The 16403-nt window shown below is 43.8% G+C and overlaps 1 protein-coding gene across 1 annotated transcript; it reads right to left on the minus strand.

Annotated features, from left to right (window-relative positions):
* Positions 1 to 74: 74 nt before the first annotated feature.
* On the minus strand, positions 75 to 14526 carry cdhr5b (cadherin-related family member 5b). The gene is made up of 16 exons (XM_061676462.1): positions 14503 to 14526; positions 14212 to 14401; positions 11163 to 11332; positions 11043 to 11093; positions 10537 to 10626; positions 10378 to 10467; positions 10184 to 10285; positions 9348 to 9533; positions 8685 to 8775; positions 8519 to 8616; positions 7506 to 7709; positions 7122 to 7232; positions 6977 to 7043; positions 2847 to 3158; positions 2287 to 2462; positions 75 to 1262 (listed from the first exon to the last, which is right to left on the minus strand). Exons 1-16 carry the CDS (start codon positions 14524 to 14526, stop codon positions 783 to 785), a joined length of 2442 nt encoding a protein of 813 aa, XP_061532446.1. The 3' UTR covers positions 75 to 782.
* Between the last annotated feature and the right edge of the window lie 1877 nt (positions 14527 to 16403).

Genomic DNA, 16403 nt, shown 5'->3' on the forward strand with positions numbered 1-16403 from the left:
AAGTAAAATCAACTTCTGGTAAAGACACACACAAAAAAAAATCATTTTAATATGTTTATTTTTAAAACGTCAAAGATATATTTAATTACAAACAGCTCAGTAATGTGATATTTTACAGTGGCAGTCTTTGGAGTGAGTCCCAGGTTTATTTCAATCGCCTTCCGCTAAAGAGGACAAAAAGACCCACACCTTTATTAATTTTTCAGATCTCACATACATATATGCCATTTTCATCACACAAATTAAGTACTGTGATATTCGTATACAAATGTTAATCATTAGCTACTATAGGTTCACCGTGGAGTTATTTCACAGGGAGTATTAAGTTGGAAACTAAGAAACGTCCAGTAAAGACGGAAAAAATATACACCTTGATTCTTTTTTTTTAAATTAAAACATTATATGCTCACATTTAATTACCAATAACGCAGTCATTTGATATTTGTACATCAATGAGAACCTTTCTATTTACGTAAGCTAATCTAGTCAAATGTCCTATCCAACAATAATTTTAAGTAGCTGGCTCGCTGTGCATGATTGTTCAAATGGTCACTTTTACTTTCGGTTTCCATGAAGCTGAACTTTGCAGCCTCATGTACACCAAAACAAACAATAACTTGTTTCCAATTACACCGTACTTTTTGAACACGTTACCTTACCATCTGGCAGCTGTGAAAATGAGTGCTGATAACTGCGTGACTTTAAGGTGTGATTCGGTCACAATTCCATTTGTGTGACAACGCCATCATCATCAGCTTTTATTGCTTTCCGCCGCGCCCTTCTCACAGGTCGACATCCAGAACGTCCGAGTCCTCCGCCAGATCCTCCACCTTCACTCCCAGTCCGCTGTCCAGGTCGGCCTCGGCGAAGCCCACTTTCGAGCCTTTAGCGGGACCGTTGTCATCTTCGCCCTCGCTGTTGTCTTCCCTGCTGTCAGGAATGATGACTACCTCCTCCTTGGCATCGGGGTCGATGTCCTCCTTGAACCAAACGGCCTTGTAGCCTTCCTCCAGGCGACGCTCTTTGGTCAGGATGGGCTTCACCTCCTTTTCCTTGTCTGAGCTCGTCTGGCTGACATTGTCGTCGTCTAGTAGGGTGCCCAGTGCCATCACGCTGGACTTGAGGGCCAAGTCGTTTGACGGCCCCTCTTCTGCTGTCGTGACGTACGGCCCCCCGGAGCCCACGCTGTCACCGTCGTCGTGCTGGAAAGCCTCGTTAGTGTACTGGACGCCCTGCTTCTCGCCACCAGAGCCCTGGCCCAGCTGTAGAGACAAAACCATTGTAAGGGGTACGATTTGGTAAATCCTGGATAGACAAGATGGCGCTATCCTTTTCCCCGCTGCCCATCAAAGCCACCTTTTACCTGTTTTTTTTAATTTTTCTGTTCTGCGTTAAAGGTACCGACAGATTTCGTAGTCGAACCCCAATCAGAGGCGACCCCGTGGCTCTGGGAAAATGAGTGAAGTTGAACCCTGCGATTTGGAAAGTGGGATTCCAAAAGAACACAAACATGACAATGTCCCGTTTCTGTGTGTTCTGTATGAAAGGTACCAACATGGAAGGGGGATGGGGGTGCAACCTTAAAGTCCAACCTTAAATTTCCTGGCTGCAGAGGTAATACTCAAAATATCAAAGATGGGACGGCAGCTTTGAGACAGGGGATAGCAAAAAGCTGGTACTGAGGTGTGAAGATGAACACCCAGGATGCCAAAAGCACACTTAGACCAGCAGTGTCCCGGTTTATTCGGTTCTGTGGGAAAGGTACAGACACAGAATGCAGCACAAATTTGCGGACTTTGGAAGTAGTGTCAGAGGCAGCCAGAACCGAGGTGTGAAGTACAACACCCAAGGATTCCAAAAGCATGCTCAGATGTGTCAATATCCCACTTCTTCTTGTGAAAGGTACCGTCACGGAATGGGGAAAACCAACTCAAACCACAAATTTCCCAGCCACAGAGGTAGTATTTCAATTAGTAGAGAAAGGTGGTTCTGGGAAAGGGAAAGGCGGAAAGCCTGGACCAGGGCCCGAAGTTCAACACCCAGGATTCCGAAAAGGGGATTCCAAATGAGAGCTTATGATTTTCAGTTTAGATAGTGTTAAAGGGACTAACGTGTGAACGACGCAAGCATATTCATCTTGGGTACTTTTGTATCTATAGTATGTCAACTAATCATATTGAAAAGTGGGACAGGAGGACTTAAATATTTAGTGCCCCTTTACAGAAGAAACATTACAAAACCAAACGAAACCGAATTTGGTGGTCACTGAGGGTGGATTACACTCACGGAGCTGCGGAACAAACTGGCTTCGTGGATCTTCCTAGAGTCAGCTTTTCCCCTCTGCAGGTGACAAACGAGCACCCCGATGACTACCATGCAGATGAAGAGAAGAATGCCCAGAGTCGCCCCCAGCGCCGCCATGTCCCCTGCCCCGAAGCCGCCCGCTGGGATAGGCACTTTATCTGGAAGTAACAAGCACCTACAGTTGGTACCATGTATTGTACATTTGGCCTTTGTAAATAGTATCAGTGAAAAATCAACACAGATAAGTTGATCCTCCACTGACTCACAAGACTGATTGCCTAGCCCTACTAAGAACTGCATAACATGGAACGTTGGGATTAGCTTTTTTGCCATGTCCCTGGAGTGGTTGCGAGTCACTTAAGAGGGCAGAGATAGACTAACAACCATTCACAATCACATTCAGACAGTCGCTGAGTGGTAACTGAACTAACACTAACTGTTACGGACGTTAGGCGAATGAACCACTACACCATCAGTGACCTGCATGGCGAACCTCTCTGGCTAACCAGACGGCACCCAGCTAGACAAAAACCTGTGAGCACCTGTGTGAGGGTTCACAGTGCTGGTGGGACCGGTGTCGTTGGTGACCAGTGATGTCACCGGTGATTCTGTGGTGGTGGAAGTCACGAGTTCGCTGGTGGCAGTGACACCAGTTGAGACGCTGCTGTCGGTGGGTGTACCGGGGTTGGTGGTGGACTCCGTTGGTTTAGTGGTTCTGCCCTCAGTGGAGGTACCAAGGTTTGTGGTACTGGGGTTAGTGGTGGACTCGGCTTGCTCAGTGGTTCCGCTATCGGTTGTTGGGAGGCTGGTCACGCTTTCAGTGGTGCTCAAGGGCAAAGCAGTGGTGGTGAGACCTGAGAGGAGAGCACATATGAAGCTTAGAGGGGCCTCACCATCCTCCCAGAGTCGTGATTCACACCCTCTTTCGTGGTTCGTAAAGAAGAGCTTCATGTTTGAAGTTCGACCTTTCTGACAATTAAGATCTCATGCGGATGCCCTGTTACTGACTGATGATCAGAATCAGAATCTTTTAATAGCTTTGTCCTAGTGTCCTCTAATGCCTTTGTCTTCTACTAGTTTTGTTCTACTCTGTGCTGGTCTTTGATGTGCTCATTCCAAATTCTGTCCATCCTCGTCACTCCCAAAGAGAATATAATTGAAACTACTTTTCTCTAGATTTATCCTGTTCTCGCTTTGTCCCAATGTCCTCTGTTAGTTGTCTCCCCTTTAAGCTTTGTCATCTACTTGTATTGTCCTTTACTTGTTCTTTCCTGTCTACTGCCTTTTTCTTGCTACCTTTGTTCTAGTCTGCGCTGTCCCTCGGATGAGCTCTTTCCTGATCCTTTCCATCTTCATCGTTCCCCAAGAGATTCTCAGCATATTCAACTCTGCTACCTCCAGCCCTGTCTCCTGTCTTCTGGTTATTGCTGCCGTCTCCAAACCGAGACAACATGGCTGGCCTAACTGCTTTCCTATGAACTTTTCACTTTTGGGTGTGTTTCCTCCACTCGTCCACTCCCTCCTGCCTCTACTCTCTTCTTCACCTCTCTTCAACACTCCCTGTTACAGCCAACAGTTGATCCCAAGTACTTTAACTCTTGCACCTTCTTCACCTCTAGTCCCTGTAACGTTCCACCAGCCTCCATTTGCACACATGCACTCGACTGACCTTCATTCCTCATCTCGCATTGCATACCTTCACCTCTCTAGGTTCTCTTCCACCTGCACGCTACTCTCACCACACTATGACTATGTCATCTGCTTAGATCAAAGTCCACAAAGACTCCTGTGGGACCTCCTCTGTCAATATGTCCATCATCATAGCAAACTTGTTTTTGTGTTTTTTGTTCGTCTTTGGAGACATTGCACGATTCACTCACAAAAGGGGAGACTTGCTAACCATCAAGGAGCCTACTCCGGACTTTATTTCACCAACTTTCGCAAATCCGCTCAGTTTTTTCGCCGAGTTACTCACAGGAGCAGCGACCGCAGTCTTTGGCGCATGGAGGCGGCGCCACAGAGGGAAGCGAGCCGACATCCAGGTGACACTCCGCAAGAGAGGATACAGATTGGTATTTCCGTCGATCCACCACGCGAATCTACGCTTCCTACCCAACAAAATGGACGAGCTTCATCTTCTGATAAAGACCAGTAAAGACTTCGGACGTTCCGCCGCCATGTGCTTTACAGAGACTTGGCTTTGTGAGGCTGCACCCGATGGTGCCGTCATGCTTCCCGGCTTCCATCTTCACCGGGCAGACCGCCACATGGAATCATCGGGGAAAACAAAAGGCGGCGGGATACGCTTCAATATCAACGAAAAATGGTGTACGGACGTCACGGAGCTCATCACACACTGCGGCCCGCATTTGGAGTCACTGTTTTTGAACTGTAAGCCATTCTACTCACCTCGTGCGTTCACATCATTCATTCTCGCTGGTGCTCACCAAACAATTAAACAAAATTGCAAAACAAACACCCGGACTCACCCCTCATTATTCTCGGGGACTTCAACAAAGCTAAACTCAACCACGAACACCCTAAATACAAGCAGCACATCGACTGTCCCACCAGGAAAAAGAAAATTTTAGACCACTGCTATACTACGCTAAATAACACATACCGTTCCAAACCTCGTGCAGCCCCGTGCTTGTCTGATCACTGCTTAATTCACTTAATACCGACATACAGACAAGAACTTAAATGCGCGAAGCCTACAGGGAAAACAGTGAAAAAGTGGACCAATGAAGCAAAGATGGAATGTCAAAGCTGTTTAGACTGCACAGACTGGAGTGTCTTTGAATATTCAGCTCGCAGCCTGGATGAATATACGGACACGGTCACATCCTATATCAGTTTCTGTGAAGAGGTTTGTGTACCAACAAAGTCATTTCGCACTTTCAACAACAACAAGCCGTGGTTCACTGGCAAACTTAAGCAACTTCGCCAAGCTAAGGAGGACGCATATCAAAGCGGGGACAGGGCCTTGTATAATCAAGCTAGAAACCAGCTGATGAAAGAAATTAACATTGCAAAGAGGAACTATGCAGCAAAGTTGGAAAAACAGTTTAGCGCTAACGACTCTAAATCAGTCTGCCATTCCAATCGCTGACAAATTACAAGCGATGATCCCCCCAAGATGAGAACAACAGTAAACTAGCCGATGACTTGAACACCTTCTACTGCAGATTTGAAAAGGACACGTTCAAGTCCTTTGAACGACCACCTCAAGAGCGTCACAGGTCCCCTGCTGGACCCCCTGCAGTTTGCCTACCGAGCGAACAGGTCTGCGGATGATGCAGTCAACATAGGACTGCACTTCATCCTAGAACACCTCGACAGTGCAGGGACATACACGAGGATCGTGTTTGTGGACTTCAGCTAAGCGTTCAACACCATCATCCCTGAACTCCTTTCCTCCAAGCTTCTCCAGCTCAGCGACTCACCTGCCCAAAAACTCAAAACATGCTAGATTTTTCATTTTGGCATCATGGGGCTATTGTAGGGCCCAATCGGTGGTCGTGGATTATGTCACACTACAAGAAGTTTTGTCGTTCCCAACAAAATATGTTGGTGATAATCGGGCCAATATTGGGGCTAAAATCCTGTAGTCTGATCTAGGCATCATCGGGACTCAAAGGGTCTGTATTATATTTAGGTGTAAGAGGTTTAATATATATTCTTTGCCTCACACGAAGCCTTAGATTTTTGGCAGTTCCTTGAGACATAGAGCATGAACCTTAGCAGAGGTTTGGGCTGAGATCCAATTCCGATTTTGTGCCGTGGAAAAACATCGGTGTCATGTACATTTTTGTGATGACATCAAGAAGAACCAAACATTGGACTACGCAGCACTAGCAGTTCTGATGGAAACGTTTAGGGATCAGTATCCAATGCAAGATTGGTTTGTGTCAAGTACAGTACCAGCTGCAGCTAACATGATCGTAGTCCTTATTGCGTGATGGCCTGGTTGTTGAACACGTTTTCAATACCCTGGATCTCACCTTTGAATATGGCTTTCTTTCATTCACCCAAAGGTTACTGGCTTCCCTGAGATAGTTGAGCATGAGCTGCTTTCCAAAACCAGTCTCCGTATTATTTATTATGTCATTGTCATCTCAATTAAACACGTAACCAAAATGAAGCTTAGTTCAGGTTTGACCAGCTACCGAAGAACTAAGCCTGTGAAATAAACATATCTTACCAGTCTTTGTGGGTTTTATAGTGATGGATGAAGTTACATCATGTCCCACCACTCGGCTGCAACTCCTGCATGTTGCCATGTCTTTTTCCTGATTTTGAAAAGAAAATCTATGCTAGAATCCAAATAATAATCTCTGGAGCTAACTCCGTGATTCTTGCTTCAAGAGATGGCCTCTGCACTCTGGCAGGTTACCAGGTTTTTGCGCGTAACACTTTATTTCAAAAACAACAAGTAGCACACTGTTGAAAATGCTGATTTTCACCTGTACACAGGAAAAAGACTTGTCAAGTCACGGAGTTCAAGTGCAAGTCACGTCTACCAAGTCAAACTCAGTCAATTTTTACCAAGCAAGTCCCTAGTCCCAAAATTGGCGACTTAAGTCACTCACGCCACATAATGTGACTTGAGTCACCCACCGCTGCTGCTATCACATTTAGCCATGACCTGTATGAGAGGTTTTCTCCCTACCTGATTTTACCTCCACCGAGAGGTGCACTGTTGCCTTTTCCTCATTTGATGTGTCCTCCGCTTCCATCTGCAGGGTGAGGTCACAAGTTTAGTAGTACGATTGGTTTACTTGTTCTCGGACTTGGCGTCGGTTAAGGAAACTCACTCGGAGAGATAACGTGGCTTCCGGGAGGTTCTTGGTCATGAACAAGAAGCCATTGATGATGGAGAAATCTTCACTTCCCATGACGCGATAGACGATGTGAGGGTTTATACCCTGGTGGGGCAGGAATAGGAAGATAATGTCAACGTTTCACTTTCTGTGTTTTTGACAGAAAAAAAAGTACAAAAGAATACAAGTAAAAAGTCATCCAAAAAGCAAACATTCAAGTAAACTGAAATCTACGTAAGTACAGTAACAAAGTATTTGTACATTGTTACTTCCCAACACTAAGTGGAAATTAGAATTTTGGATGATCTTCAGCAGCCGAAAGAAGTCCAGCCGATTTGCATTAAAAATTGTGGCAGTGTTGATTTAGCGTCGCTTTACCCCCATGCTGGCGTAATCCTCGTCCAAGGCGACAATCTGAAGCGGCTCATCCTTGTTGGTTGGGTCTGTCGCCATGGCGCCCACCGAAGAGACCACGCCCTGATACTGAGGCTTCTGGAATTTTGGTTTGTGGAGGCTCTTCACCTGAACACTGACCATGAGGCTCGTGGTGGCAAATTGAAAACTGTTCGGTGTCTGGGCAGCCTGCCAGAGAAGAACCAACCCCAGAAGTTCTGACAAGCAAATCCTGAGTGGCCTCACAAGTTGTCATTGTTTTCACAAGAGTTTATTTTTATTTTTATTGATTGAACGTTTATTTTGAATATGTAATTAAACAACAAGCAAAGAAATAAAAAAATTACAAGCCCCGCTCTATCAAGGTTCCCAACTTACTGCTACTGATTCCAGTCATAGTCGTTTTTCCCACAGAGCAGAGAGAATATATGCTTGTGAATATTGTTGTGTTGCTGCTCCATGTGTGTTAAAGTAGCAGTTGTTTGAAGTTTTACAATTACCGTGACATCAATGCTAATTTCCTTTAGCTATCGATGGCGTTTCGTATCCTATGTTAGCATTGGGCTCGCAGCAGTATTTTTCGATGAAATGAAATGGTTTGGGTGAACATTTTGGTGTTTAAATATACAATATTTCATTGTCTTTAGTTTTCTGTTTTAGTTTTACAGTAAACTTCCACTTGGGGAGGCAAATAGCATGAAGTTGTGAAGCTGAACCCTTGTGTTCTTATTTGGAGAGCTTTCTGAGCAACAGAAGGAGAATAGGTGCTAAAGAATACTTGAAATAGTGTCTTTTAGTAAGTTTAAGCATTTTTAAAGCCTGTGGGAGAGGGGAAACTGAGTTGAAAATGATCAACACCTGTGGTCTAGTATGTTTTTGGTTTTGTTAATGATGGCAGGGTTTGATGGTTTTCCAGTCATGCTGCAAGACTAACCTAAAAGTGACAGATTACACTTGGTAGGAGTTGCAAAAAGCTTGTGAGTGTGTGTGGTTTTCACCAGAACTGTCAGACCGATGGTTCCTAACACGTCAGCCGCCCTCAGCATGCTGACGTTGCCGGTGTTTGGGTTGATGTCGAACAGGCCGGCCTCGTTTCCTGGTACAGAAACGGTAAATCCATTGCTGTTGGAAAAACGTTGCTGATCAAGAATGGACATGTCTTACCGCTCAGGAAGGAGTAGATTATGGCCTCATTGATCCCAGTGTCGCCATCGACGGCGTAAAGCGGATTTGGCTTCAGTGTTAAGTACCCGGCCTGGTGTGAAGACAGGATGCAAAACCAAATCAGATGTCAAGTGTTAAAACTCGAGGTGGGAGTAGGTCGTATATATGCAAGTTGTAAAGAGGTTCAAGTTTCAATCAGGCCCCAAGTTATTGTGGCAAAAATCAAGCAAGTTGAGTCAAGTCATCACTTGGGTCAAGCAAGTCATATGTAATCCAGACCCAAATATCGTCGCTGTCAGGCCAAGACCACGTATGTCCGGAAATGGTCAAGTTCATACTTTTTTCACAAAACAATACTTGGGACGGTCAGTCCCAAGTTCCTAACATGGTCTGGTCTTGTTCCAATTTTTTAACCAATCTGAAGTGTTGGAAATCTCTTGCGAACAAATCTATGATCTCTCTTGGACACTTCAACTGTCTGAGAAGTGTCGTATACTAACTAACCTTTGAGTAGGAGATAAAGATTAGGGAGTGAATCGTGGCTTATCACATCATTTATGAGGGAGAGAAATGACCCCAGTTGAAAACTACAGGTTGCTGTAGTATGATCTAATTTTTAGCTTGCTATGAGCAATGGAAGGCTTGTTCATGAGGGTTTCTCACCTGCAGTTCGTTGAGGGTCACGCGGCTGGTGTATCCGGCGCTCTGGCAGATGACCGCGCCGCCCACCTCGTGTTTGATGCAGTGCTTGAACCAGGGCGGCCTGTTGTCCACGTCGACCACAGTGACTTGGATGGTGGTGCTGGTGGTGAATGAAACCTCGCCGCCAGATCCTGACAACGGTGTGTCCTTGTAGAAGCAGAAAAAAACAACATGACAATATGGATGGGCACTTTAGTGTAGCCCCCAGGTCAGAAGTTGTTGCCCTGGTTGTTTAACCACAACTACAGTTAGTCCACATTTCATGTCTCCATGAAGACCGTGGTCCCAAAGACCAGGGTGGGGCTGGTCTGTGGGTTATTTGTTACTGGGCCACTCAGGAAAATTTTGTATTGATCATCAGAGTGTGAAAGAAGTTTCATTTTGAAAATCAGGTGCATCTGGTCAGGGACAGCAAGACTTCTCCTGACGTAAACACTATCAGAAGCACTACGCTTCATTTCCAACCTGAATTCTAACAATTGTTCCATGAAATTGTATTCATTTATTGCCAAAAGTCTACTCAGAGAAGGCCTTGTTGGACTCCTGGACCCCTACCACTGTACTGTCGTCAGTGTTGTTGCTGTGCTATGTCAGGGTGCTAGTGCTCCCAGAAAATTAGCATGTGCGTGGTAGCAAAATAATCATCTGTCACTTTTCTTCAACCACTTGTCTACAAAACATATTGAACGGCATTGAAATATCTGGAAAAATGAGGAGATAACCTACAGGAATTTATTTGGGCTGCCTGTCCTGAGGGGATAACATTTAAGGTGATGACAATAGTGAGAAGTCCTCACCTGAGCATACAAGACCAGCTGGACACTTTGGACTTTGTCGTAGTCCAGAATGTTCTGGATGACCAGTTGAGGGTTTTCGGGCGATGCCAGTCTAAAGTAACTCTGAAGAAATACAAAACATAATAATAATAAAAATAAAACAGCTTCAGATTAAGAACCAAGCTGATCGGTTGAAGGCTAAAACAAGAATGTACCGATGCTGAAGTCAGCGTGTAGTACAGCGTAGTGTCTTTATCCGGGTCTGTGGCAGGAAATTGGTCAAGGCCCGTCCCCACTGCTAACAGCTGAAATGCCAAATGGCGACCGGTCAGTGTTTAGTTTGCAAATGAGACAACTTCCGGAACGTACCTTACCTCCTTGACTTTGATCTGGTACGGGTTCGCATCAAAGACCGGTGCGTTGTCGTTCTCGTTTAACACGAATACCACAATGATGAGGGTGTACTGAAAAATCAAAGAGTGATTGATTGATTTGATTTTTAACAACTGCCATCAACCTCAAACGATATTCGTGAAATATCCAAAATCCAATTTTGTTTACAGTGCTGTGAAAAAGTTTGGCCTCTTTTTTTGTGTGTGTGTGTGTGTGTGTGCAGTTTCTCCACTTTAATGTTTAAGATCATCAAACAACTGTAACTATCAGTATCTGTACAGTTTATGATAATAGTCTTTTCATATAGAAAAATGTCTTGCTTATTTAGGAAGAATAACATCATAATTGTACGAGAAGTTGCATTTTTCTTATTTAAGGAAAACGTTGACGGAGAGTAATTTTTGAGTGGAAAGTCTTAGAGATCAAAGAGATCAGACCCTTCTAGTCCCTTTTGGGAGCAGACAAGCCAGTGAGGTCGGATGCTTACCTCCAAGAGCGGCGTCCTGCAAGTCACCGTGACCACATAATTTATGCTCGTCTGTAAGCAAACACAAAAACTTCAGCTGGAATCTACAAGTTCGCTTCTTCCCTCCCGGTCAGAACCGACCTCGTAGTCCAGAACCCGACTGGCCAGCAGCCGGTTGCCCTCCAGAGTGAACGGGAGGTCGGCGGAAGGCTCCAGAGAGGGGACGACGCCATCCTTCACGACGATGGTCTCCACCAGGTGGCCCACCGCGTTGTTCTCCTTCACGTACACCGTCGGGCGAGCGCTACAAACTGATGGCGGACATTGCCGCAGCCGGCGTTTAGCGCAGTTGACACACAAACACATCCACTGAGCGAGACGTTGGCGCAACTGGGTCATTTGAAGTTAGATTTGATTGGTTGAAAGCATTTTATTTTTTACAATCGCTTTTTTCGTCTGATAATAATGTTTACACATTTTTTAGGAAAATTGCACTTCAAGGAAAAAAAGAACTTTTTGAGGGAAAACATTTTATTTTTATAAAGGCATATTTTTTGGGAAAGTCGTATTTCTTTGACAAAGTTTTTTTTAAAGGACTTTTTGTTTGAAATGTATTTTTAGTATTTGAAAAAAAATATTGTTTTTAAATGTTTTTGAGAAAATGACATTTACAATTATTTTTAAATGCATTTGTAAGAAAAAAGTTTAGATTTGTAGTCGTCTTCTTTTATTTGATTTTTAAATTGCTGTATTTTATTGGAATAAAACATGATTCTATAGAAAAAATGCATCATTTTAAAATTATTTTCTTAGGGGAAAATTTGTAATCATCTTAAATATAAAATTTAATTGTATTCATATTTTATGAAAAAAAAAACAATTTCCAAGTGAAAAAAAAATAACGTTTACTAGAATTTCCAGAGGGGAAGAAAAATGCATATTTTTAATTTTAGAAACAAAGTTTTTTTTTTCAAGGAAAAGGTTGTAATCTCATTAAATACGTTTTTGGGAGTTTTCTTTCCAAAAAGATTTTTTAAAAAAGGGAAATAAAGGAAAAGTATTTGAACGGAAAAGGAGTTTGTTGAGGGAAATGTCTCTTTATGCAAAAAAAAAAAGAGCTGTATTTTTATTAGAGGCAAGTAGTATTTCTTCAAATTAATATTTTTGAGAAAAAAGTTTATATTTTTGAGGGAGAAGTAATCTTATTGAGGTAAGTCATTTTATTTTTCCCCCTAGAAAAACAAGCTCATAAAAAAAAGGTTGTATTTGTGAGGGGAAATTTTGGAAATAAAGTCGCATTCTTGAGGAAAGAACGAGTATTATTGAGCAAAATCCGATTTTTTTAAAGTAAGATTTTTTTTCCCTCGATAGTTGTGTCACACTGCTACATGGCTACGTGTTAGCATTACTGACATCATGAATTTACGATGTTGTCAGAAAGTCTTCCATGAAGTACCAGGAAGCAAAAGTTGCATAAATGTATCTGACCAGAAAATAAGTTGCGTCAAAGTTAATATAGTCAAAAGTCTTGAATTGCGATATATAGTGAGGGAGCAACGTAGATTTTATTTCGGCAACGTAGTGAAGTGACAGTTGACAGAAATATAAACAAGTAAGTAAATTACAGATATTTGAAAATTCTACAAGATAGTAACCAAGTATTTGTACACATGACGCAACTACTTTACAAGACTACACGTTAAAACTTTTTTAAAAAAATTTTAAGAAAAATATTACTTTTGTTTCCCAAAAGGTCTCCTTTAAAAGTAAAAAAAAACAAAAAAAACACACTTATGAAAGAAACATTCTTACTCATCACGGACGAACGTGACGTTTTGTTGCTTAAAGTAACTTTGTCGGGGAAAATTGGCTACAAGTTGATTTGCTGTCGATTTGTTTTTTTTTTGATATGACGAGAGGCCCGAGCCTTGTGAAGGCCTTTTGAGAATGCGGCAATATACACAAAGGTCTCTGCAAAGGTGTCCAAGTCGCGTGGCGCTCACTCACTCTCCTGGGCCTCGCCGCTGGTCACCATCACAAGCAAAAGCGCCAGGAGAAAGAAGAAGAAATTCCTGCTGGCGACCATTTCGTTCAGCTGCTCGCACTCGCTTCAGTGGTCCTTCTTGCCTCCGTGTGCTTATCGGCTTCACTTTACGAGCCGGGTGGACTTTTCACCGCCATAAAGGTTTTTTGTTTTGTTTGCACAAGCGGGCAACGTTTGATAACGTCTGCATTGTTAAACTGTACATACATGCTTACTGTGACGAAATAATGACGGGCTTCTCAACTGAAGATCTTGCTCATGTCTCCCATTTGTTGAGCCATTAATATTGCGTCAAAGAGACTGGGCCCATTTTCATCCCTAATGGACTGCTCGATAATTTGTACCAAATTACAACTATGCACATAAAACACTAATGGCTTTCTGATGGTTGTATGGAGCTATTTGCCTTTAATGCGGAAGGATCTGTGTGGTTACCGGGAAGTTGGGAGCCACATATATTTTTTTTAATTGTTCTATGACCCTCACTCTTTGTTTGTGTCACATTGGACTCGTTTTGTGTCATTGCTTTGATTTGGAAGAACACTGAACGAGATCGAGGACACGAGGGAACGATTGACAGAAGCGTCCAACTAAAAGGCATTATTGATTGCGAAACTTCAGAAACTTCAACTTCTTCTTGGTTGCCGGATTATTGGGGACAGCAAAAAGGTTGCTTCACAAGTCGTTGAAATGACAATCAAGGTTTTGGCCAGCAGGGGGTGTTTGTGTGCACGGGAATCCTGTACAAATGACCCTCGAATGAACCTACAGCTGCGAGCTCCATTTTGTTTCCATGTTACCTGCTAAATTCCGATCAACTTCAAGGCCGCGACACGGATATCATAAGGACACGACTGCGATGCATAACCGCGTTGATACTTTATGATCACATAGCAGTCACGCTGTGTTTTAATCACCGCAAAAGGACCTGACTCTGATGCATAACCGCGTTGATACTTTATGATCACATTAGCGTCACGCTGTGTTTTCCGCCACCTCATAAGGATTTGATGTTCCTGACAGGTGAGCGTGCCGATACCTTATGGTGACGTTCTAGTCGCCCACCTCAAAAGGACTCGCATCACAGCCTGGATACCTTATGATGACGTGGCAGTAAGACTACTTAAGTAGAAGTAGTCGCCTCACCGGAAAGACGAAGATGACAGCTAAGACCCGAAGGAGGGACTTGATCTTCTCCCCAGAAGCAGCACGATGAAGTCCAAAATTTGGTTGCGACTCCTGCTGGTATACATGATCTTGTTCCCAGCAGGTAACAACTCCACTTTTCCAACTTGATCAACGTGAGCGGGCAGCAGGCGGCAGTTGAATGGGAAAACTACGTGGAGGATCTTTGGCTTGGCTTCGTAATATGAAGAGTGAGTACGCGATTACTGAACATTTTCTAAGAGCCCAAATAGGGGCGATTGCGTGCGCTACATTCCGTGTCGACTTGACCGTCATAACAGACGTTGCCAGCAGGTGTCAAAAGTGGCGGAGGGCGCCGTGCTCGAAAGCGGGTTTTTCACCAGGGATTGTTTGGGTGGACAAAAAAGCAGGTTTGAAGGGATGCAACTGGAAGTGTCAGTGGAAATGACACGAAAAGAAACGGATGACTCTCCTCGTTTTGGGAAGCCGGCATGCGCATAAAAGCCGCGCTTTGATGTTCGGATTGAACTTGTTCCGTCACGGGTCTGATGAATCGCTTTACGCAGGCTTAATTCATCCTCTCACAATGTGCAAAATGAAGTGAAATCAGGCCCAGAATAATGTAATTCACTTGAGGAACATTGAATCATAAATACAATCTGCACCATCAATAATAATAAAAGTAGTTATCTAGTTAAGCCGTGTTAATTTATATTTTTGATCATTCTCAAAATCCACAGCTCTAAAATTCCAATTATCTATATTTAGTTAGGGCGCATAGAACACCAATTTACCGCCTGCTGTTTTCCCTTTCATTGACCGCACTGCTGCCAGCTCCTCCGTAATCTTGAAGTCTGCCGTTATCCCCCTGAGAAATCCCCCTGAGAAACGGCTCGCTGTTTTTAGCGATTTTCTAGGATATCATAAAACTGGTCCTGGTCGCTGCATCCTTGGATGCGTGAAGCTGAGTAAAGTAGCCTTGTTGCTTTGCTAGCTTCCCAAGCAAATCATATGTTGCCCGTGCTCTCTCAGCCTCAGTCATGTGCAGGTATTTTTCAGCATTTTCCTTTTCGTAATGCCGACTCAAATTATAACCCTTAGCATTCACTGCCATTGACGGCTTTAGAAGTCAAATATCTTTTTTGGGTGTGAGCGGGCATTTTTGATAGGTCAAAGTGACAAGTTGTCAATCACACGCAGTTTACGTGCACCCATTGGCTTGATTTGCAAATTAAGTGCCCGACGTATGTACACATTACGTTACGTGAAAATTAATGAATGAATCAAAGTAAAAGCATTGCCGTTTTAGTCTATGCATAAGGTAAAATGACAAAGACGTTTTTGTTTTCTTATTTCCAAACAACCTTTCGTGTGCCAGGTGAAGCCGGCCGGCGAGCCGTATAATGTGACGCATTTGTCTACAGTGTAGGCACTGAACGAAACGGTAGGTTTGGCATGACCAGGTGCCTGCGTGATGCGACGCCTCCTTCAAATGTTTCTTTTTGACTCCTCACAGGAGGACGGCAATATCACCAAGAAGGGCCTCAAAGTGGCGGCAGATTGTCAAGACAAAAATTGCTGTGATGACCGTAACTTGTGTATGGCGGCCAAGCCGACCGGCGCCAGTATCCCGCTCCTGCTGGCGGGAGCCGCCGTCTCTTTGCACGAGCGAGCCCGTCGCCGCCAGGCCGTCGTCTCGACGCGTTCGCACGGTCGGTCGGACGACGACTTGATCCTCGCCATTTGCTCCTCTACTTCCGTTCGGACCTTTTCAGTCCATGCTTCTCGTACTCGTGCTCACCTTTGACCTGTCTGCAGCATTTTCGTGTATGAAAAGTATCTCAAAAAGTCAAAAGAAGAAAGTCTGATTTCATCTATCTAGGGCAGCGACATATAGTGACAGGCGGAACAACCACATGCTCCTCCACTTGGGGGCAGAAGGTCCAAATTGGAACTACGAACCCGAGTCAACAACTTGACGCAAACATGAACAAGAAACTCGCAAAAACAAACAACGCTCTCACACACATCCAGTAGTGTAATGTGAGTGATGTGATGTCGGTGCTATTTTTGCCAATGGTGTTATAATGCACATATTGCAGATGCTGTAGTGATGGAGCCTCACTGTTTTGTGAAGTGTTTCGCATCCTGGCACGATTAATAAATAGATGAGGAAGAAAAAAAACGTAAAG

The sequence above is a fragment of the Phycodurus eques genome, chromosome 5 (assembly GCF_024500275.1).
Source record: "Phycodurus eques isolate BA_2022a chromosome 5, UOR_Pequ_1.1, whole genome shotgun sequence".
NCBI classification, from domain to species: Eukaryota; Metazoa; Chordata; class Actinopteri; order Syngnathiformes; family Syngnathidae; genus Phycodurus; species Phycodurus eques.

Coding starts and splice junctions, on each gene's coding strand:
- cdhr5b (XM_061676462.1), bottom strand. CDS start 14,526: ATGACGGTCAAGTCGACACGGAAT. Junction 11,333..14,211: donor CTGTCATCTTCGTCTTTCCG/GTGAGGCGACTA, acceptor GTCCGCCATCAG/TTTGTAGCGCTCGCCCGACG. Junction 10,286..10,377: donor ACACGCTGACTTCAGCATCG/GTACATTCTTGT, acceptor GTATTTCTTCAG/AGTTACTTTAGACTGGCATC.